The sequence below is a fragment of the Brachyhypopomus gauderio genome, unplaced genomic scaffold (genome assembly GCF_052324685.1).
Source record: "Brachyhypopomus gauderio isolate BG-103 unplaced genomic scaffold, BGAUD_0.2 sc34, whole genome shotgun sequence".
NCBI classification, from domain to species: domain Eukaryota; kingdom Metazoa; phylum Chordata; class Actinopteri; order Gymnotiformes; family Hypopomidae; genus Brachyhypopomus; species Brachyhypopomus gauderio.
The window spans coordinates 3667251-3691958 of record NW_027506866.1 but is presented as its reverse complement, the minus strand read 5'-3'; the positions used below and the strand labels follow the sequence as shown (position 1 = coordinate 3691958).

At 40.9% G+C, this 24708-nt stretch overlaps 1 protein-coding gene across 24 annotated transcripts in view; it reads right to left on the bottom strand.

Moving 5' to 3' along the window:
• The window catches only part of scrib (scribble planar cell polarity protein), a 119568-nt gene that overhangs the window by 3269 nt on the left and 91591 nt on the right, over positions 1-24708 (bottom strand). For 17 of the 24 annotated variants that reach the window (XM_076984783.1, XM_076984791.1, XM_076984788.1 and 14 more), the window contains 7 exons: positions 24471-24560; positions 23575-23757; positions 11761-11895; positions 11010-11149; positions 10874-10911; positions 10443-10517; positions 2288-2342 (listed from right to left, as the gene is read on the bottom strand). In XM_076984783.1, the coding sequence (XP_076840898.1) occupies positions 2288-2342; positions 10443-10517; positions 10874-10911; positions 11010-11149; positions 11761-11895; positions 23575-23757; positions 24471-24560 (716 nt within the window). Of the gene's footprint in view, positions 1-2105; positions 2140-2287; positions 2343-10442; positions 10518-10873; positions 10912-11009; positions 11150-11760; positions 11896-23574; positions 23758-24470; positions 24561-24708 lie in introns of all 24 variants that reach the window. The other 7 variants (XM_076984795.1, XM_076984808.1, XM_076984798.1 and 4 more) reach the window with 5 other exon arrangements.

Genomic DNA, 24708 nt, shown 5'->3' with positions numbered 1-24708 from the left:
AATATGTATATTATTTAATTGTTATTTTTTAGCTTAATTGTTGATTTATATTGTATTGGAAACAGGTCTCTCATTTACAAGAGACGCCAAGTCTCACTGGGACTACCTGTATAAATAAAGGTCTAATAATAATAATAAAACTACTTAACTGGGTAAAGTTATTTAGTTTAAAATTGGTTTATTAGAAGAGCAGAAACGCTAAACTTTTCAGTATTTCTGGGTAATGTATGCCTTGGTTTGAAAGATGCTTGTCTGCATTAATTTAAGTAACTGCATATGTCCAGGGGCTTTATGTAAGACAGGGGTGGGCAATTAATTTTTACAAGGGGCCATATGAGAACCCTGAATTGTGTCAGAGGGCCACACAAACAATAATGACGTCATCACAGTGGCTCCGCCCACCTCACGCAAACTTCCGCGAACGGAGGAGGCACTTATACTTGCCGCGTCACATTCTGTGCAGTGTTCTCAAAACGATGTGTGTTGGTATAAAGTTCCTTCCTCAAAAGGTATAAATGTTCCTTCCTCAAAAACAGGGGAAGGAACATTTACCTGACCAATTTTAATGTTGCTTTTTGTTTCAGATTTGAAAAGTGCTGGAATTTAGGCTAAATACTTGAAAATGTTAATTGTAACTACTTCGTTTCACAACAAATAGCCATCTGAATGAACAGTTTTCTTGTATTACGTTAACAAATACGAGCCACTTGTAATTCTAGGACGAAACATGAGAGAACGTGAAGACGTTAAGATTGGGCGTTTTGAAAATAAACAACAATTAAATAATGTGATAAAAAAGCGAATTATTTCGGATCATTTCGAATATATGTATAAATATTTAACTTAATTAAGTTTAACGTGCTGGGAAATATTGAAATGGACCTTGAAAGTGACGTATATAATAATAATAATAGAATTTAGAATTTATAAGCGCCTTTCAAGACACACAAGGACACTTTACAAGGGAATAAGCAACAAGAGTTTATATAAAACTAAAAATGATTAGAATAAATCACCAACAATTTAAAATTAATTATTAAATAACTAAAAACATTAGAAAGAAGCAGCAGATGAGAAAAGAGACACACACATATACATAAACACATACACATGTATAAATGCTTTAATTCCACCTTGTAAAGGTGTATGAACCCTGCAAACATGACTTTGTTCATTGCGCTGAAGCGCGGCGCGCGAAGTTACAAAATTCGAGGGGTGCACGACCTTGCGAATCAACAGCGCGTGAGACCCTCCGCCACCGCGATTACATAAATTTCGCCGCGCGGACCCTCGCGCCGCTCGCCTCAAGTATAAACCTGGCTTAAACCTAGCTTTAAAGCACTTCTACGGCACTTTCAAGGTCCATTTCAATATTTCCCAGCTGACTCAGGTTCTCTCTAAGCTCGGTTTTCGTTAACTCTGAGTTTACTTACCAGCTTTCTGGAATACCCCCCTGTTCAGTCAGCTATTTGTTGTGAATCGAAATACAGTTACAATTTCAAGCATTTTCAAGTACTTTAGCCTAAATTCCAGCACTTTTCAAACCTGGAACACAATGCACAATAAAAATTCGTCACGTAAATTTTCCGCCGTTTGAGGGAGGTTCGCGCGAGGTGCAACGTACACTCCCGAAAGCCTTAACTTGTCGCTGATCACCTACAGTGTTTCTCGCACAGCTCACACACACACGCAGGTACGTCCACACGGAATTAACACAAACGTAGCGCTTTCAAAATAAAAGCGTCACAGTTGTATTGCACGCATGACATAGATATTTGTTTCATTTATGATTGGCCTTCGCGACCTTCGCGGGCCGGACAGGGACGCGCAACGGGCCGGATGGGGCCCGCGGGCCGTGGTTTGCCCAGGTCTGATGTAAGATGTCTTACATGGGTAGCTGGAAGCCTGCTTTTGCATCCTCTGTGAATAAAATGACTGAATCTGGTAAAACAGGCCATATTAAATTGTCCAGGTTTTGTGTGTGTTTTTTTTTTATGTATGCACAACATGAAGACTTTTACAGTGATTTCTTAGATTAAGATCCAAACATGCACTCACACACACACACACACACACACACACACACACACACACAGAACTCCTACCAATATTCAAAGAGCAGCTATCCTAGGAAATCTCCTGCATCAAGGGGACAAGAACCGACAGCAAGATGACGGTCAACTGTAATGAGTATAGTCAAGCAGTACTCTTGAAAACTTGCCTTACTAAGACCACTTTGTCTTAAACAAATTAAGCATACATATCAACAAAATATTCTGCAACTTACGTGAGTTAGTGGAGGCATTGTCATTGAAGCAGATATCATCTGTGGCATCAGGGGACTGCAAGAGAAGAATGAATGTGAGACGAGCACGACAAAATATACCACTGGAAGAGTCTGAGGGTAGAAAACCATCACCACTGGAAAAGCCTGAGGGTAGAAACTAATTTTTCAAGAACTAGCAAAGAACACAGAGGTATAATTCCTCTTACTTCCACAGAGAGCAGTGAGAGAACCCTTGTGGTTGAGAACAACAAGCAACAAACATTAGATTCTTTATCCACCTGCAACATGCACTTATGAACAGGGTTAAAACAAAACATGGTATATCCTTCTCACTTAAAGACCTTGTAGAGACGAATGGGTGATAAAACACGCTTGGCCTCAGTTCCAACTACCAAACATTCAAAAAGACCAACATGCCACACAGTCGTTCCCCTGTGCTTGGTATGCAGTACTGTACTGACTGAGCGGCACACTCCTACAAAGCTTTAGTCCATCTACAGGTTACAGGAGGTGTTTGTGTTCTGCGGTCTGAAGGCATTGCTTAACACCACTTACCAAGACATCACAAACAGCACACAGCACTTTCAAATCATGGCACACTCAAAGGGCCACCAGACAGCAGAGCAGAACTCACCCAGCATTTCACACTCTCTTCAATCCTGCTGGCATCCAATGAGAAAGATTTATAAGCCATCATTTATCTGCAGGATACAGCAGGATATCAAGACAAGACACTATACACTGTACTGCCTCTGGCAAGAAGAGGACACAAGCCTCATTATGGCCCTTTTTGACTGATCCTGCCAGGGTTGTGCGGTATTTAACTTTCATACCATCATACTGTCTTCAGCTTATATGGTAGTATACAGTATTACTGGGTTGTTTGGTTCCTGAGTTTTGCTTTGTGTTTTATTATTATTATTCTAATTCTTAACTTCATTTCATGTTGTACTTAGTTTATTTACTTATGTGGTTTTTGCCTTGTCCTTGTTCCTGGTCTCTGTTCATTATGCAACGTCATTCCCGTAAATCCAGTCCTTGTCTGTATGTTGGAAATTTTACCCTAGCCCAGTCTGCCGAATGCATTTCTGTTAATGGCCCTATTAAACCTCACCTCTCTATTAAACATCACCTCCAGAGTTGTATAATCCAGGTTCAGAAAGTAGAAGTCCTCACCAGGATTTTGCTCAGGCTTCCTGGATTGTGTTGATTCCACTAATTTTACCTGGATTGCACTAATTAGAAAATCTAGCAAGCTTGAGCAAAATCCTGGGGCCTCATGTACGAACGGTGCGTACGCACAAAAACATTGCGTACGCTATGTTTCACGCAAATGGTCAGATGTACGAAATGTGATTTGAACGTGAGAAAGTGCGTACACCCACGACACCTTCACCTCTTTTCGTCAATTAGCGACATTTACAGGTGATGCATTGAAATTCCAACTATTAAGATATCCTTCATGCACACATTGTAGTAAGCCCTTATTGATTAAAATAAAGTAAATTAATGAGAAAATTAAACAGTAAATTAATCAGACAATTTCACTGCCTTACTGAAATAATCATTCAACATGTTTCCACTTAGCCTAGACTATATAAACATGCATTAAATGTTTTGCTGGAGTTCTTGGGAGATGGCAGCGTTGGCATTACTAGAAGATATTGATAATGGCCGAATTCGCCTAGAGCGCGTTTTCCGAATGGGCCAGATTTCAGATTTCCAAGAGCTGTCCTCTTGTGTTGAGTTGGGTCCAGTTTTGGAGAGAGAAACGGCAAGGAGTTGCGCATTGCCAGCGACAACTCTCGGCTTCCTGGCGACTGGCTCGTTTAAAAGAGAACTGGCAGGCCGGTCGGGGATATCCCATTCATCTTTGAGCCGGGCCATGCCAGCTGTTTTGGATGGGATTCCATAAACATGCAAATAATCTGTGATGACCAACATGCCACTACATTAGTAAGGCACATTTTTGCATCAACCCAATGATTCGTACATCCTTACAAACTGCATGGTTGGGATAAGATTACAAGCTAGCAGAGTGAGTGATGGGTGGCTTCTTGGTAAGCAACACATTTAAAGCATTTAAATAAAAGCTTCTGACATTTCCAGTTTAAAATAATTCATTTTAAACATGGGTAATTGTTAAATTACTTAGGAAACAGCGGCTACGCGCTAAAGACGTGGCTGAAGTAATCCACAGACTGAACAGAGATACAATTCTCTCCATTCTCGCACCCGGTCAGTCGTGGAGAGGGCTGGACAGGACTGGGGGATGCTCGTGTATCGGCCAGAGAATGTGTGGCATGTGGGGTCCTGTACAATGTTGCACACAGGTATGCCGTGCCATTGTTAGAGGTGATGGAGCACCCAGCGAACCCAGAGCCAGGACAAATTAATGCGCAGGGCAAATTTAAACCAATTATTTTATTGAGTCGCTGATGCTAGTGAGCGCATCACTGATATTTTTAGGTGCATTATATTATTATGCCAGTGTGCACTGTTCTGACCCCACAACATTTAAAGCTTCACACACGCTGTCCCACTCAGACATTTTGCGCTTTGCCATAATGCCACAACGTGCCAAACAAACACTTTTTCCACGCCTCTACCTCATTCAGGAGCGTCTCCACTTTCACATTCAGTGAAGTTCCTCTTCTTTCCCCGTTTAGACATGGTTTGTGATAGATCAGAGAGCAAACTTCTCTGGTGCAGGGCAAATTTAAATGAATTTGCATATTTATAGGGGGGCGTTCAATTCCACGTTGATTGAGATGTACAAAAGAAATGTGCATTTTCTGGATTTGTACGTACACCAATTTTTAGTAAGAAATCCACGCAAGTCTTTGTACATGAGGCCCCTGGTGAGGACTTTTACTTTCTGAACCTGGATTATACAACTCTGATAACCTCTCTGCACACTTTTGCCCACCTCCATTACACCCCGAATCCCCCGTGTCACACAGACAAACCTGACATTTTTGCGCATTTAAATGCTGCATCTGATGAAGATCTGGAATGGATTTAAATACCAACACTCTATATTGCGAAACGTATTCGCTCACCCATTCAAATTATCGGAATCAGGTGTTCCAATCACATGGCCACAGGTGTATAATATTAAGCCACAAGACATGCAGACATTTGTGAAAAAATGGGTTACTGTCAGGAGCTCAGTACATTCCAGTAGTGATGGCAAAAGTGGGGCTTTTGGGAGATTGAATCAAATGAACCAATTGATTCGGAAAATGATTCTATCTTGTGAAACGTTCGAATCATCACACACCACAGTGACATCTAGTGGGCAACCAGGGCCTAAATCCACAACTTCTTAACAAAAACAGAAGTAATGTGTTTTTAATGAAAAATCACATTAAATATTCCCCCATAGCATATTGTGTTCCTAAATAAATTTTAGTCATGAAAACAGGGTTGTTTTAATGATGTCATTAAGATGTATTTTTCATTATGATACACTGATACACTGTTAGTGAGTGGATTGATATAGCTGACATTATTAATTTTACATTGCAAGGTAGGGAAATGCTTGTGCAATCCTTTATTTATTAAACATTACAAGTAATTAGTAAACATTCTGATCTCAGACCAGCTGCTTGAACTTAAGTGTGGACTAAAACGGGAAAAGATTAGAAACTGCGTAACGTAACGAAACCCGTTTTTGGAACAGTCACGTGACTTTCCCCCTTTGATACAGACTTCGAAACTGTGTTTCGGAACACCGTTATTCAAATGAATCGGTTCAGTTCGATTTTACGTTTCGAGTTTGACATCACTACATTCCAGTGTGGAACTGTGATAGGATGCCACCTGTGCAACATATCCAGTCGTGAAATTTCCTCGCTCCTAAATATTCCACAGTCAACTGTCAGCTGTGTTATAAGAAAACGGAAGCGTTTGGGAACGCGTTCTCTGCACAGCAAAAACTGCAGTGTTAAATTTTCAAGTTTCCGAGTTGATTTCACTCCCAAAAAGTAATTTTAACACTGTTAGATTTAAATGATGTTCAGTGTTGGACTTATCTGACAAAGTTGATTAAATCAGTGTTAATCCAATTAAATGACTCCCGCAAAGATGTCATTAAACTCTGCCCACTCATTTCACTTTGGCTGGAGGAAGTAGGCGCCATTTACCTCTTGGAGAAAGATGTACACGGTGAGTGTTAATTATTCAGTCTTATTGAAAAAGGTTTCCTTTGATTATGTGAAATGCATTATGTACAATAAAACACCCTCGGAGATTTTATACGTACAAAACCTTGATGGCAGGGACCGAATAGCAAACGTATTGAGGTGATTAGCACAGTTAATGTTAGCATACCTAGCAGTTAGCAAACTGGTAGTGATGGCTAGTTAGCTCTTCACAATTTGACAATGAAGATAAAAAATGCATAATTATATCAAAACAATACTGGTCTTCCAACTAAGACCAACGTCTGTTTTTATATGCTAGGGCAGGGTTAATCAACTATATTTTTCTGTGGGCCAAATTTGGCAGATAGCTCTGACCTGTGATCCGGGGCAGTGGCGCAAAAAGGGGGTATGCAGCGTATGTGACAGAGGCGCTACACTAGAGTGGGCGCCAAATCGATGCCAGAAAATTATTTGCCGAGTTGGTGGGGGTGGGGGGTGGAGTGTGAAGGGTGCCGATAGTATGTTTGCATACATCTCAGAAAGTATGTAGTTGCAACCCTGTTCCGGGGGGGGGGGGGGGGGGGGGGGTATCTTGATTTGTTGACGGGGTGGGGGGGTGGGGGGGGATGGGGGCGAACGTAACAGTCGTGACGGAGTGTTTTTTCAATAGCCTTGAAATAAATGCTCTGGTTTAAAATTAATTCTCCCGTCAAAATTAAAAAATATTTTTAACAATTTATTCTGGGTCCGGATGGGATGGCATTTGGGTTGGTTGCGGACCATGGAAATAGATATTTGCAGAGTTAATCAGGAATGAGATTGGGTCCGGACAGGACTGCGTTCGGGTCCGGATCCGGACCACGGTCTGCCTGTTAGTGACCTCTGCACTAGGGTCTAGTTCCAGTTTTAAATGATGCAGCAGTTATTGGCGCCCGAATGGAACAGCACCGCAGTTTATGGTGGAACAGGGAAAAATGAATTTGGTGAATGTCAATTTCTGAAAATTTTACCAGCATTAAAAGGATAGTAATGTGATTTTGATAGACAAAACCACAGTATCAAGGTGTATGTAGTATTATTGTATTAATATCAAAGTTCATATAGTGTTAGAGATGAAAGTTTGTATTCTTTTACAATGTTTTAGTTAAACATTGAAGGACCTCGAGGAAAAAAAGCAAAAAATGTATGGGAATATATTTTTATTTTAACAATTTAATAGCGTTAGTAGCTAACTATTTAGGGAGTGAAACTAGCACTGCTGAAATAGTAAAAATATATAAATTATTAAATCCCATAGTGATACTTTAACTCTGTTTTGAGAGTTAACAAAGTAACCCTCACTAAGTGTTAAATGTTTTAACTATTTAATTTAACTCTGCATAGTGTGGAGCTATATGAACCCTCAAAAAGTGTGGGAGAGTCAATGGGTAGTTAATTCAACACTGGACTTTTTCAACCTGATAGAACACCTTTGGTGTTAATTAGAGTGGTCACTAAGAGCCAGGCCTTCTCGTCCAACATCAATATGTGACCTAACAAATGTGCTTCTGGAAGAATGGTAAAAAATCCCCATAAAGACACTCCTAAACCTTCCCAGAAGAGTTGAAGCTGTTCTAGCTGCAAAAGGGTTGACTTAAGCTCATAAGCGAGTCAAGGAAGGTGAGTGAATACTTTTGGCAATATAAGTGTATATCAGCACCATAGACTTGTGGAATAATCACAGACAGCATGTCCTTGAGAAATATCAATCATGCTAGTGTTAATAGAGAACACTGTTAATGTTTAACACTGGCAAGACAGAAATTTCAGGATCTCCAGGACATCACCCCTCCTTCTTGCAAGCAATTAGAGAGCCATTATCCATCTTTAATTTTTCAAATTAATATAACAGGAGCATGGAGGCTGCGGCTCTAGCACTAATATGGCTAAAACGCAGAGGATATTCATAAGGCAAACCAGACTCTATATAGCCCATTTTGTTTGTGTTTAAGAATAAACAATGTGCTTATGATACGTGAAGTGCGATGGCAAATTCACTGAATCACTGAAGAATAAAGAAATAAATATTTTGAATCCCACTCGCTGAAAAATTTTGTAAGATATCACTCAATCTGTGTAATTATATTTTTTGTAATGAAACATACTTACACATTGTGTTAGAATTAGCATATATGCACGATTTACAAGAATAACACAGAATAGAATAGAATCGCTGTGGTAATACTTGTCACACACACGACACAGTAATAAATGTGCCAATGACAAAAAATGTGCTATGTATACCGATACTCCCGCATTTCCATATCTTTATATCTGATGGATGAATAGTAATGAAATTGGATTATAAACGCTAATGCCAGTTAGCTAGCGTTCACAGTCCACTTACTTTCATTAACGTTTCAAAGTTTCATTAACATGAAAATGTTAAGGAAAGTAAATTGTCTGTAAACATTACCTAGCTAGTTAACATTACTGTCATTAACCTTCAAAGCTAGCTCTCTCCAACGACTTTCCACAATAAAAACAAAACCATGCCAACTGGCTAAAATGAGTTCCACAAAATATGGTTTAGCTTTATTCCCTGCCGCAAATTACTCAGCAACAAGCTCTTCCTGTGTGTTGTACCTACCCTTTCCGTCAGATTTGTCGTTTGGAATTTTTTTCTGTAGCCTACTGGTAAAACCGTAGTTAATATACCGGAACCATTTTACAATACTGTCACCATATTTAAATACCGTGGTATACCAAAATACAGTCAGTCATACTGCACAACCCTAGATCCTGACTTTTTTTCTGAAGTAAATGTCAGCTTTGGAGTTGAAAGGTGGTTCAAATGTATTAATTTGCTAAACCTTCAAAAGTTGTACAAATTTGGAGGTCTGGTGAGGTATCACTAAAAAAAAAAAAATTAAATGACAACCAGTTCATCACTCTGCCACATGTGACCAAATTTCATCCAGACACCCACAGCAACACAACACCAACAGGCACATGGGGAGCCCTCCCCGGTTCCCAGTTCCCATCTACCCTGTTCAGCCGCCATCTCTGGCTGTTCCACCCAGGACAGCTAGCCCACTAACCTACATCTCATTTAATTTGCCTGTTGCCAAAATATTGAGTGGACTGTTTACACTACAGGGATTTTGTTTTATTATTGTGTTGTTTTACCTTTTATTTTTATGTAATACAGACCCCATCTGTTTCTGCTTATACACAACTGCACAATGCTGTACCTGGTTAACTGCCATGGTAAAGTTCTTAAAATATTTTTTGGACAAATGAAAAAATAAAATGTCACAGCTAACATAATAATACAGTGTTTTCTAACAATTAAGAAGACTTTTGACATTTTTTCTCCACTAACCATAAGGTCACACCTAATTGATGTGTAATTAATAGTAATTCAGACTTGACCTAAATGGAGCATAAAGATTATATTTCCCACATTTCCCACAATGCCCCAGACCAACAAGTTAATTGGTGAAAACTGACGAGAGTGAGTAGCACAGGTTTCGATTTTAAAGAGAAGGGTACCAAAGGCACTAGTCACATTGCATCCTAAGATTAGCATGTTATTCCAAGTTTTGCAGCACCATAAAGCCGGCGGACCAAGTCTCAGATTCAATGGGCTTACAGCTCTCCTACGTCCTCAATGTAGAGAGATAAGCCACACAGAATATGTGAAGTGGATGTGAAAATCAAATGCGATTCAGTGGGGAGTGATACATTGTGTGCCACTGGGTGTCAAGGTGACTGCTGAATAAAGATCCAATATTGTGGCCTAAAGTAGCTAAATGTTTTATGCCCAAGTTGGTTATTGAGAGGGAGGGAGGGCCCCGTTACCAGCGATGTTCCCAGTTATCAGTGTCATTTCCCAGTTAGCCTGGCCAGGAGGGAGAGACGTAACAGGGGAAGCCAGGTGGATGGGACTGATGTGAGCAGTTAAGGGAAAGGAGGGGGGGGGGGGGGGGGGGGGGGGTCCTGGGAACTTGGCATGCAGGCAATACCTGAATGTCGTATACGGGTTTGGAAGAAGGAATGGCAGCGAATTGTCGGTAGTCAAACTTCTTTTCTGACAGGGACTAAAAGTATAGCAACAGAGATAGGGAGAGGCAGATGAATATAGCAAGAGAGAAGGATGGGGGAGTGAGAGAAGAAAAGGAATGAGTATGGAAAATAAAGAATGGGTAAGACGAATGGGGAGAGGATGGGTGTAAAGGGAAAAAGGATGAGGAGGCAGGTCATGCGAATAAGATTTTGCTTTGAATGATGAATGGAGGATTAAAGAATGGATTGCACTCAATGTCTTTTATACTCACTGGGTGGAAAAATAAAATTATGCTGTGTGATCACAGCACAACATGAACATAATACAACTTAAAGCTCAATTTTCCCAAAACACAATAAATAAAGGAAATACAACATAAAAGTTCCATACCAGCCGACCCGGAGACGTCACAGCCCGAGGACTGAAGTCTGTGGAGAGCAAAAGGAAGGTTGACATACAAACAAAAATGTATTTATTTTCAGTAATTCAAGACTTGGAAAGCCAGCAGTGGAGATGGAGTGCTCACCTTCCATGGGGGTGGGCGAGGGTGTGGGGGCAGGTGAGGGCGACTCTGCCAGCTGGTCCAGGGCACCCCTCTTTCGCCCCTCCTTGGACTTAGCGATGACCATCTGAGCCTTGAGGGCATCCTGTTCCAGAGACTTCATCCTACAGGAACAGAGAGATATAACAAGGTTATGGCAAGAGAGAAAGAACAAATGGAGAATGGGGAAAAGGAGGGGGGACAAAGAGACAAGAGAGGGTGGGAGAGAGGCAGGATGCCATTTGTTCAAGGAATGAAGGACAATGACAATAACTTGCAATCGTGATTGGCAGATTTACTGTCAGATTTACTGTGCAGCTATGGAGAAGATAAGGAAATCAGAAGATAAGGAAATCAGAAGACAGGCAGGAAAAACAAAAGGCAGAGCAGCTGTACGGATTCACAGTTAGATAGTTATACAGTGTCTACAGATTAAAAATAATCTGAATCACAGGCAAGAGAAACAAACAACACACAAACGGTGCAGATGAAAAACTACAGAAAAACATGAAATCTAAGATCAGAGGAATGAGGGAGTGCAAAGGTAATGGGTGCAACTGAAGGAGAACTTCACACGTGCAGACGTGACTTTAGGACCCAGCAGAGCACATTCACCCACTGCAAATTTCAAAACTAGCAACAAAAGCTGCCCTCACACACTACAACTCCCACAAGCACGTGAAGCAGCTTAAAATGCGCTAGAGCTCCGCCCCCACGATGCTGTGGGTGGGCAGACCTGGGCTGAGAGGAAGAGGAGCAGGTAGTAGGTGGGGCTGCAGAGTTGCCTAGCGACGCCCTCACACGGGACTGGTACAGCCTCTTTGCCAGGTCTTGTTCATATTGCCTAACGTCTTCCTCTAGACCATAAGGCCTTGGGAGCAGCCAACCAGAGAGGAGAACAGGAGAGGAAGACAAAATATAGGAACAGGGGGAGAGAGAGTGTGGGGGGAGGGGAGAGAGAGAGAGAGATAGGGGAGATGGAGGGGAGAAGAAGGTACAGATGGAAGATAAAACACTATGACAGACAGTAAGAATCACAAGGGGACACTGGAAATTCAGGATTTGGGCTGCCGAAGATGCATCTGCAGTACAGAATCAAGCTCTCTCTCCCTCTCTCTCTCCAATTTATTATATCTGCACACCAAAACAGAAAATTAGCGTCATAATCTCCCACTTTTGCTGTAGCATGTTTAAAATGTTTTTAGCACAAGAAAGACTCGTACACAGGTTAGCACAGGTAGGGCTGAGACAGGTAGGTGTCATACAGGATTATTCATCATGTCAGTATTCTAGGCACTAAGCATTCAACCACCCCATTTTCAAGTACACTGACTCCAGGACATCAAGGTGTCCCCATGGCCTTCCTTCTCAGTGACTGTGTGAACATGCTGAACCTTCAACCCAGCTACAGAATTCAGCTTCACACTGCTGGTCCACTGCAGTATTGTATATACTGTCTTTAGCAGGGCTTCCTGCTGGCGTTGCTGCGGAGTGTTTTTTTTTAATTATTTTTTTTCATAATTTTGCGATAATTTTTCGAAATTGTAATAACTATTTTCGTACTGCCTTCTTAGACCATTTTCACAGGTAATTCTACCATAGTCAAGATGAGCAGTTGATTATTCCGGCCACAGACCAACTATCTGTTCGTTAGTCTGCTAGCATAAGTCCCTAAAATCGGCTAAATGCGGTAAGTTTCTGATTTATCTATGGATGGTGGTTTGCCTGTTCGGAATGTGGAATGTTTAGCTTAGACCCTTTCGCCACCGACAGCAATATCGATAGCATTTGTGAGAGGTGCCAGTTAGTTACTTCTCTCGTGGTGAAAGTGGAAAGTTTAGAGTGCCGCGTCCACTCATTATTGAGGGAAAGAGAGCAGGAGTCAGTAACAGCTGTGGAGACGCCAGCTGTGGAGGCGCCTGCTGCAACTTCGGTGTTCAGTAGTATTGTATAGTACAGGGAGAACTAGTGTCTCCGCAACTCCGGTGTTCAGTAGTATTGTATAGTACAGGGAGAACTATTGCCTCTGCCACTCCGGTATTAGAGCCCTCACAGCAGGGCGCATGGGTGATGTCTCGGCGGCATAGTCGGAGAGTGAGGGCTGCAGCTAACGCTAACGCCAGCGCTAGCTCACCAGAGCACCACTCACCGGTTCACGTGTCCAACAGGTTTGCCCCGCTCAGTGAAACACCCGCTGAGGAGCCTGTCTCACGGACTCTGGTCATAGGTGACTATCAACTATCATTTGGCCAATGACGGTAGCTTTTCCTTTAGGGGCTCCAGTGGTTACAATTAGTTGTTTACCAGGAGCCACAGCAGATTTTCTAGGAAAGTTATACGTGTAGGGGCCAGCGATATATGTCTGCGGCAATCAGAAGTGACTAAGGGTAATATTAAAGAGGTGATTAAATTAGCCCAGAGGATGTCCAATGTGGTAATCTGCTCTGGTCCCATCCCAATGCGGTGTGGCGATGAGCAATACAGCAGCAGGGGTGATAGTGGGAAAAATTCCTGAGCCTGAACTTTTTCTGAGCGAGGGGGTGTGGAGTGTTAGTGTACCATATTTAGAATATTTAATAAATAATCTTTAAATTAATAATAAATAAGTCAGGTAATCATTATAGTGAAATAAAAAACGAATTTCTATTAATATTCTGAGAAAATGCTGTAACCTAAAGATTTAGATTAGACACAATATGTTAAAATCATTACTGTTAGTAAATTATAGGATACCAGACAACTCAAAGAAATTATGCAAATAAAGTTTAAAAGAATTACAAGTATTATGATTATAGTTAGTTTTTATATATAAAATTTTATAAATTTAATAAATATTTTGTGTTTGTTTATTAGGACATACATTTTGTGCTTTTGTTCATGTATTACACCTTACGCCGTAAGGCGGCCAGGATGAACCAGATTGTCTGACCACCTGTACCGGCTCAAAAAAAACACTCATATTTCTGATAAAAATTTAACTTGATCAGAATAAAGATAAAATACTGAATTTATCTTGTATCTACCTCTGAAGCTCTTCCGATGTCTGAAATACAGGCGGACCCCGGGTTACGACGTTGATCCGTCGTAAATCGATTTTCGGTGTAAATCGGAACATACGTACATACTGTACAGAAATAACATACTATACGCAGTTATCCTATCCTAAAGCTAGCTTTTTGGCAAATACCTTTATCCATAGCTGCGTTTAACTAATCCTGACGCCGCGCACACCAAACACCAAGTTCCATTTACGACACAGAACCACTTAGGTCCAAACGAGGCTTTATACAGTAAAAGGGAGATGTGTAGTAACCACGAAAAATCATAACTTGGGAACCTCATAAGGATCATATTTCGGCCTCAAAACAGATAGCATGCACGCGCGTGTGGTTTATCATTATGATTTGACTGATATTTCCCCCCCTCAAATTTTTTTTTTCTCGCGGACATGTCGGTATGCCGGAATTCCGGCGTGGCGCCTGAAAACTATCAGGCCTGCAGCAGGCTCACGTTGTTAAGCTGGATGTCCAAGTGGTGCTCCGAAAATCAAGTGGGCTTTATTGATAATTATAAAGCATTCGAGGGCAAACCTGGTCTTTTAGGCAGGGACGGTGTCCACCCCACCCGGGATGGCGCCGCCTTGTTATCTTGCAGCATAGCCCATAGCCTGCTAGTTAGTGGGCAGAGTAGTACTAGGAGCTGTTGACTGTCCAGAGTCGCGACCAGGCCGCAGACAAACAGGCTAAACTGACCGTCTGCGAGCTGCTTAGAGGCGTCACCAAGTTCCCACACAATTGAGACTGTGTCTGTGCCCCGGGTTAAATTAAATCATAGGAAAATAGTCCGTCCTAAGATTTTAACTAATATTCAAACCTCACATCCGATTATTACCACCTATATGACCGATATGAAAATCGGATTAATCAATATTCAACTGATAAATTCTAAAGCAGCTATTGTGAACGAAATTATAACCGACAAGAAAATTGATATTCTATGTCCAACAGAAACTTGGATTCAATCTGGTGATTTATTTTTAAACGATTTCAGCAATTTTGCAGCAAATTTTGTGGTATGCAATGACAAATTAATAATGGTAGGAGACTAACATACATTTTGATAATGCGGAGGATCCACTGACAAGGGCTTTTATTTCAATATTGAACTCTGTCGGCATTAAACAAAACGTAGTAGGACCTACACATTACCGTAATCATACACTAGATTTTATTTTAACGCTGGGTATCGACGTAGATAATATAAATATACTCCCGCAAACCACAGCAATCTCCGACCACTATCTAGTCCAATCCGAACTTCATCTTAACCTAGATACCCGCTCATCTCCTCGGCAGTGTATAAAGCAGAGACCGTATATATAATGGACGGTACGTCACCGTTGACTCCCATTGTGAATTTTTGAAGCCACCAAGATGGCCGCACGGACGCTGCCATCTTGAATGCGCTTGCGCAGTAGATGAAAACTGGAGCCAGAGCATGCGCATTAGAACCGGTAGGCAGGACTGTGCTTGACTTTCAGCGGAGTCTTGCTACGAATTACAAATTGCTGTACGATGACGACTGAAATGACCTACACAAAGGAGGAATAGTTTGAGGTTTAATGTGAATGACCAACTATATATACATAATTCATCTTGTATGTGTATACTAGGGATGGGGAGATTCACCGATTCACATCGGTGATTCGGCACACATGTCTGCGATTCGACTGCACCGGTAGATTCAACGTGTATCGGGTTTAATTTGCGGTCGAATTTACGGTGCATCGACTCTAGCCTTTTTGCATCTGCAAATACCATGGTTAAATCGGGTGTTTTGTTTTCCAGTATCTAATCCTTATTCTAACGTATTTACAGAGGCAACATACTTTTTATTTTTATTGATTTCTTTTTTTTTCGATGCAACATAAATGCACCATCGTGTCCTCAGGTACTGACGCAAACACGCAGACGTACACAACAAAGATGGAGGGAAATGAGAGCATTAGCAACGACAAAGATATTTAATGCACCAAAAAAGACACAGGCAATATTTCGGGTTTTTTAAGCGATGTGCTCAACTTGACAAGATGCACGCAATCTGTTAAAAATGGGACTATCAAATACGTTAGTAGCACAACGAACCTGGCGACACACATGAAAAGACGGCACGGTGTGGACATCTCTGCAGCCGCTACACCCTCGTAAGTCTAGCAGACAGTAGTGTTGCAGATCATAATTTTCACTATGTTAATACGATACTTTTAAAAACTGTTCATCTTATGTTTTAAACGTTTTGTATAAATATAGATGGAGAAAATAACTGAATACAGTGGTACCTCGAGATACGAGTTTAATCCGTTCCAGACCCGTGCTCGTATCTCGAACTGCTCAGTTCTGGAAGCAATTTAACAATGTAAAGTATTGTAATTGGTTCCGGTCCCTAAAAGTCACAAAACTAGCGTAAATGTGGAAAAAAAAGACATGTTCTTTATTAATAAAGGCACACGCAACATGTATAAGAATTTAAAAAACGCTATTGGCTGCTAGAACGCGCTAAATGACGTCATCTCCACACATACAGGTATGTTTGTGTTTTTGAACCTAAGGTTGTGGGGGAGGGAGAGAAAGAAAAGCGTTTGAGTGTGTCTTTGAGCTGATTAATGATTTCTTTTTTTCCATATAGTACTGTACTGCCACCTAGTGGTTCATGCTCGTATCTCGAGCGTGCACTCGGGTGTCGAACAGAAATTTTGCTCGTCTCGGTGCTCGTATCTTGGATCGCTCGTATATAGAGCAGCTCGTATCTCGAGGTACCACTGTAATTCACTTGAATAAATTAATGCTCTGTCTGAATATACTGAATTATGCATTTTTTTATATTATGTATTGGTTTTGCTCCATTGAAAACAACCTGGGGTGAGTTTCCCGAAACGTTCTTAGCGCTAAGTACTTCTTAACCTCATACGTTTCATACGAGGTTATGAAGTACTTATCGCTACAAATGTTTCGGGAAACCCACCCCAGATGCATACATCCCTTAAATTGTTAGAGAGTAAAGTAGAATTGTGCTATTGAGTTAAGAAAACTGATGGGTTAGGCCAATACATCCTCAAACCTCAACTAACTGTATCGAATGATCACTTATCAAACTGAATCCTCATATAATAAGTCATATTGTTATCAAATCATTTTAAATCGCATCATATCGTGAACAGGAGTGATTTGTATCGCATCGTATCGCAAGGGGTTTCAGAGTATCGCAGTTATATCGTTTCGGTGACAGTGCATCGAGATGTGTATCGAATCTACCTTATATACATCCTTAGTGTATACTTAGATATACATCCTTAGTGTATACTGTGTATATATATATATACATATACACACACAAACACACACACACACACACACACACACACACTACTGTTCAAAAGTTTGGGGTCACCTAGACAATTTTGTGTTTTCCCTGAAATCTCATACTTTTATTTATCAAATGAGTTCCAAAATGAATAGAAATATAGTCCAGACAAGGTAGAAAATTTTTTTATTTATTTATTTTTTTTTATAATTTTCTACTTTAAACTTTGCTTTCGTCAAAGAATGCTCCCTTAGCTGCAATTACAGCATTGCAGACCTTTGGCATTCTAGCTGTTAATTTGCTGAGGTAATCTGGAGAAATTTCACCCCATGCTTCCAGAAGCCGCTCCCACAAGTTTGATTGGGTTGATGGGCACTTTTTTTGTACCATACGGTCAAGCTGCTCCCACAACAGCTTAATGGGGTTGAGATCTGGTGACTGCGCTGGCCACTCCATTACCGATAAAACACCAGCTGCCTGCTTCTTCTCTAAATAGTTTGTGCATAATTTGGAGGTGTGCTTTGGGTCATTGTCCTGTTGCAGGATGAAATTGGCTCCAATCAAGCGCTGTCCACAGGGTATGGCATGGTGTTGCAAAATGGAATGATAGCCTTCCTTATTCAAAATCCCTTTTACCTTGTTCAAATCTACCACTTTACCAGCACCAAAGCAACCCCAGACCATCACATTACCTCCACCATGTTTGACAGATGGTGTCAGGCATACTTCCAGCATCTTTTCAGTTGTTCTGCGTCTCACAAATGTTCGTCTGTGTGATCCAAACACCCCAAACTTTGATTAATCTGTCCATAACACTTTTTTCCAATCTTCCTCTGTCCAATGTCTGTGTTCTTTTGCCCATATTAATCTTTTTCTTTTATTAGCCAGATATGGCTTTTTCTTTGCCACTCTGCCCTGAAGGCCAGCATCCCGGAGTCGCCTCTTCACTGTAGACATTGACACTGGCGTTTTGCTGGTATTATTTAATGAAGCTGCCAGTTGAGGACCTGTGAGGCGTCGATTTCTCAAACTGGAGACTCTAATGTACTTGTCTTCTTGCTCAGTTGTGCAGCGGGGCCTTCCACTTCTCCTTCTACTCTGGTTAGAGCCTGTCTGTGCTCTCCTCTGAAGGGAGTAGTACACACCATTGTAGGAAATCTTCAGTTTCTTGGCAATGTCTTGCATGGAATAGACTTCATTTCTCAGAACAAGAATAGACTGTCGAGTTTCAATTGAAAGTTGTTTTTTTCTGGCCATTTTGTAAGTTTAATCGAACCAACAATTGTAATGCTCCAGATTCTCAACTAGCTCAAAGGAAGGTCAGTTTTATAGCTTCTCTAATCAACAAAACTGTTTTCAGCTGTGCTAACCTACTTGCACAAGGGTTTTCAAGGGTTTTCTAAATATCCAATAGCCTCCTTACAGAGTTAGCAAACACAATGTACCATTAGAACACTGGAATGATGGTTGTTGGAAATGGGTCTCCATACATCTATGTAGATATTGCATTAAAAACCAGATGTTTACAGCTAGAATAGTCATTTACCACATTAATAATGTATAGAGAGTATTTTTGATGCATTTAATGTTAGCTAAATTGAAAAAAAACAGCTTTTCTTTCTAAAATAAGAACATTTCTAAGTGACCCCAAACTTTTGAACGGTAGTGTATATATATATATATATATATATATATATATATATATATATATATATATATATATATATATATATATATACTTCGAACTAGCTACCACAATTTGCTAACCTGAGAGGATCTAAAGTAGTTACTTGGATTTCCCCACATGATAATGATTGAGCCTCGGCCATTTTCCTCCGGTCGCACTGTCTAAACAAGGTCGCTGTTTTCATCGGTTTATATGAGGTTCTTCCCAGAGTTTCGTAATATGTCGTAATTGAATGACCGCTTTCTCTCATCCCGTTAGAAGAATTCGCATTTCGTGCTTGTTTCTTTTTGAGCCTGCTTGAAATTTACCTTCGTGTTTGGACCGTTCAAAAACATTGTTGGACTGTTCAAAAGATATTAATAGATAAGTGGACCGTTACATTATATTTTTGTTTATTGTTTCCTGAAGTTTTATCCCAGTCTGTACAGTTTAAGGTAGTTTTTTAAGGGTCCCAAGACAACGTGTTGGTCCAATGAACCATGATCACGGTGGACACGGAAAAGAAAAACCACATGCTAAAACTAGAGCACATTTCTTGATCACAAGATTTCATTTTGTTTTAGGTTAACTGCATAAAAAAATAGGGCCGATTTAAATTTGAATATCTTTGGACTGGCTTGATCAAATTTGACAATTAAGGCATCTTTTTTATAAGGCATCTTATATTGTGCTGCATCTAATAAAACTATTTTAAATGTGATTAAGTAATGTTGAAAAAAATGTCCAAGTGACTATTTAAAGTTAACATCTGGCTAGCTAGTCAAATATCAAGACATTGAGGTGTGGTATAAAGACACTTTTGACATTTTACAAAATAAACAAATGTAAAAGGTTTTAATACTGCTGTAGAGAGTTTTGATAGTTTTGCTGTTGAGGGCATTCATGTTTGAGCGTCTGGTATTAGATGTCAATCAACGCAGCTATTAACTGTCAATCACCTTATCGCCACACCCCTTTAAGTAACACTTAATAACTTCTATAAAATCTGTTTATCGTAGAGAAAAACACTGGGAAAGATATTAACGCAATGGGGTGTTATAGAATTGACAAAATATAATTGCTCAAAAAACTTATTTTACGTGTAATAAAAATTCAAAGTTTCTCGTCCGGCCCGTTCACTTACATGGGAATGAGCAGGGTTAAAACGTTGTACTGCAGCCAGCCACTAGAGGGCAGCTGACTCACGGAGGCTTCACTTTTCACTCGGGTCGTCCAGTCCACTTATATATACGGTCTCTGGTATAAAGCGATTGATAAATTCATCAACAGCAACACAGGTTATAGAAAACCTCCCTGATTTAACTGCATTAGCCTACTCACCATCGGATCCAGAGGAGTTACATAGTCTAACTGACTACTTAGTGAATACTTGCAGATCAGCTCTATTTATAGTAGCTCCACTCAAATATGAAAAGGCTAGATCTAAAAAGCTTCCCCGTGGTACACTGACCAAACTTGAAACTTAAAATAGCATGTAAATTAGAGCGGAAATGGCGAACCACTAAGCTGGAAGTATTCCACTGTGCCTGGAAGGATAGCATTATTAAGTACAAACGGGCACTCATTAAAGCACCCTCAGAATACTTAGCCTCACTGATCGAGAATAATAAAGACAATCCTAGATTTCTTGTTAGTATTATTTCTAAACTTACAAAAAATAAAGGAGGCGCTGAACCTCAGATTCCAGGAAACCTCAATAGTAATGTCTTAATAAATTACTAGTCGATACTAGTCAGTTTGGTCCAGGGGTGCCCACAGTTTTCAGCTTGCGAGCTACTTATAAGATGACCAAGTCAGAAAGATCTACCGGGGTCAGTGCAGATGTGCGATTCATCTACTACTATTTTATGTGACGCGATCTACGCACATTCCTTCGCGATCGACCGACACTTCCTTCGCGATCGACCGGTCGATCGCGATCGACGTAATGAGCACCCCTGGTTTGGTCGATATTGAACAAAATTTTGCATTAGGAGAAACAATTGAAGCTTTTCACCACAACCACAATCAGAACTGGAGAAAATAATTATCATTAAATTGTACTACCAGCACACTAGCCTCAGTTAATACTAAAAGAGGTATTACCAGTTGGAACTGAACCTCTTCTAACTATAGTTAACTCATCCATTACAATAGGTCACATGCCCAAATCCTGTAAATTAGCAGTCATTAAACCTCTGATCAAGAAACCAAATCTTGATCCAAATGTACTATCTAATTATAGACCCATTTCAAACACATCATTTATATCCAAGACCATAGAAAAAGCAATTATGCTTATATCTGCATAGGAATCACATATTTGAAAAGTTCCAATCTGGATTTAGGCCCCACCCAGTACTGAAACAGCCCTAGATAAAGTAACAAATGATCTCCTTCTGGCCTCAGATCAAAGCTATGTACTAGTGCTTCTGGATCTTAGTGCAGATTGACATAATAGATCACAGGATCTTGCTAGAACGGTTAGTAAGCTGGGTTGGAATCTCAGGCACAGCCCTTTCGTGGTTTAATTCTTACTTAACTAATCGCTATCAGTTTGTAGAGCTCAATAATACTCCGTCCAAATGCACAAAAGTGAAATATGGAATCCCGCAAGGCTCCATCTTAGGACCACTATTATTTACATTATATATGCTACCATTGGGCATCATTATAAACAAAAATGGTGTCAACTTTCACTGCTACGCAGATGACACTCAACTTTACATATCAGCCAAACCTGATGACAAACTCAGTTTAGGAAATATTGAGGCCTGTGTAAGAAATGTTAAATGCTGGATGTCGCTAAACTTCCTCCAACTTAATGAGAACAAAACAGAAGTTCTCCTTCTGGGCCCAAAAGCTGCAAGACAGAAAATACCAGATCTAATGTTAATAAATGATAATTAATCTCGCAGACTACCCCCTTACACCTGGCGCAGTAGCCTAAAATCTAGGCGTCATACTCGACTCTGACCTATCATTTGATAAATACATAGATAATACTACTAGGATAGCTTTTCTACATCTCCGCCACGTTGCCAAGATAAGAAATGTATTATCACAGCATGATGCAGAAAAATTGGTACATGCCTTTGTTAGCTCCAGATTAGACTACTGTAACTCATTACTGTCAGGATGCTCATATAGGAATCTAACTAAACTTCAAATAGTTCAAAATGTCGCAGCCAGAGTTCTGACTAGAACTAGAAAATTTGATCATATCAGGCCAGTACTATCAGCCCCGCATTGGCTGTTAAATTCCATATTGATTGAAAAATTCTTCTACTCACTTATAAAGCACTGCATGGGCTTGCTCCCGATTTCCTCCAGGAACTTATTTCCTATTATGAACCACCATGTCCACTAAGATCACAGGGTGCTGGCCTCCTATTAGTTCCAACAATTAATAAGGTGGAAGAGGGGAAAGGGGAAGAACCTTTTCTTAAAAGGTCCCCCAACTATGGAATAACCTTCCAGAATGTGTCAGAGACTCTGACACAGTCTCAATCTTTAAGTCTAGGTTGAAAACCCACTTATTTAGTTAATGGATGCCAATGTCTCAGAATGCTTCCAAGTCTATGTTACCTTCTGATTCTGCCTTTTTAGCTAGGCTGTAATAATTTAATGCCAGAGTTGCTGCCATACTCCAGAAATGTTTATAATCTCATCTGTCCTGTATAGGTCCTTATACAGAGCTAATTTTCCCTGTTTTATTTTTCCATATGGGTGCCTGCCTACCCGAGGAGAGAAGAGCCCTTCCCGAGGTCCATCCTGGGCCAGTCACCTCCTACCCAACCAACTATGAGGAAGGATCAATCCACTGCCTGACTAACCAGTGTGGATGAAGGAAAAAGCCACTGGACCCTCTCACCACCCCCAATTCTGCCCTGCTATTACCAACCATCAGGATGTTTAGGACTGAATAGGAAATACATAGAGAACTCATGTATATAAATACACACCAAGATGAGATTTATTTATCCTTCCCATATTTTCTTTGTTTTACTATCTCTTTAGTTGTCGTTATGGTGACCGTCATCGGCCAGAGGAGGATGGGTTCCCCCCCAGAGTCTTGTTTCATCTCAAGGTTTCTTCCTCATGGTCTTAGGGAGTTTTTCCTTGCCACTGTCGCCCTTGGCTTGTTCACTGGGGGTTTGGACTCGGACACTTGTAAAGCTGCTTTGTGACAACAGCTGTTGTAAAAAGCACTATATAAATAAATTTTGATTGAATGATCTGACAATTGATCTTTCAGAACGACTTCGGAAACCCAAACCCACAAATAAAAGTGAAAACTTAAAGTACACACAGAGGTTCAAGAGGAGTTTACCCCAAGGAAGGTCAGTTCACAAAGTTTTCATTTACTTGAGAAACAATACAAACTCGGCCACAGAGGAAGAGATGAAATGAAGAGAACTGCACCGCACAGAACAAGAATCAAAATGGCGCCTGTGCCTGAGGGGGGGCAGTTCCTCCTGGACTGAGCCAGGGCGTGGCGTGTGGGGGCGTGGCTGGCGTTACCTAGCTGCCCTCCACATGGCCCTCTTCTCAGCCTCCAAGGCTCTCTTTTCGGCGGGTGACAGATCCTTGTCGGAAGCCACGGCGAGCTCGGGGCTCTGCATGCGCAGACGCTCCTGGTGCCGCCGCTCGGCCTTGGCTGTGCGGATGGGGGCAATCGACTCGCCGGCATAGATGGGGATCAGACTGCACACACACACACACACACACACACACACACACACGAACACACACCGGACACACACATGAACACACACACGACACACACATGAACACACACACGACACACACACGAACACACACACGACACACACATGAACACACACACGACACACACACACACACACACACGAACACACACACATGAACACACACCGGACACACACACACACACACGCACGCACATGAACACACACACACACACACGCACGCACATGAACACACACACACACACACGAACACACACACACACACACACACACACATGAACACACACACACACACATGAACACACACACACATATGAACACACACACACACACACATATGAACACACACACACACACACACACACACACATGAACACACACACACACACACACATGAACACACACACACGCACATGAACACACACCGGACACACACACACACACGCACATGAACACACACACGAACACACACCGGACACACACACACACACACACACATGAACACACACAAACACACACGCACATGAACACACACGCACATGAACACACACGCACATGAACACACACACACACAAACACACACGCACATGAACACACACGCACATGAACACACACCGGACACGTCACAGAGATCAAGGGAAAGCATGGATAAATCGGACAGAATCGATAAAGTGTGGTTTGTGTGGTTACCCAGTCATGGAGTTGGGCCTCTGGTCAAGTCTATAGCTGTCCTCGATGGAGTTTCGCTGCGAATCACCTTTGCCATCTACAGAGGAAGTCCTTGAGAATATAGGGTTCGAGTCAGTTATAAAAAATAAAAAAAATAAAAAAAGATTATCATTATTTAAAGATTATTATAGCCTGCAAAGGTAAATATATGCAAGATAAATCATGAAGTGATGTACTGATCAGTGTAATTACAGCTACA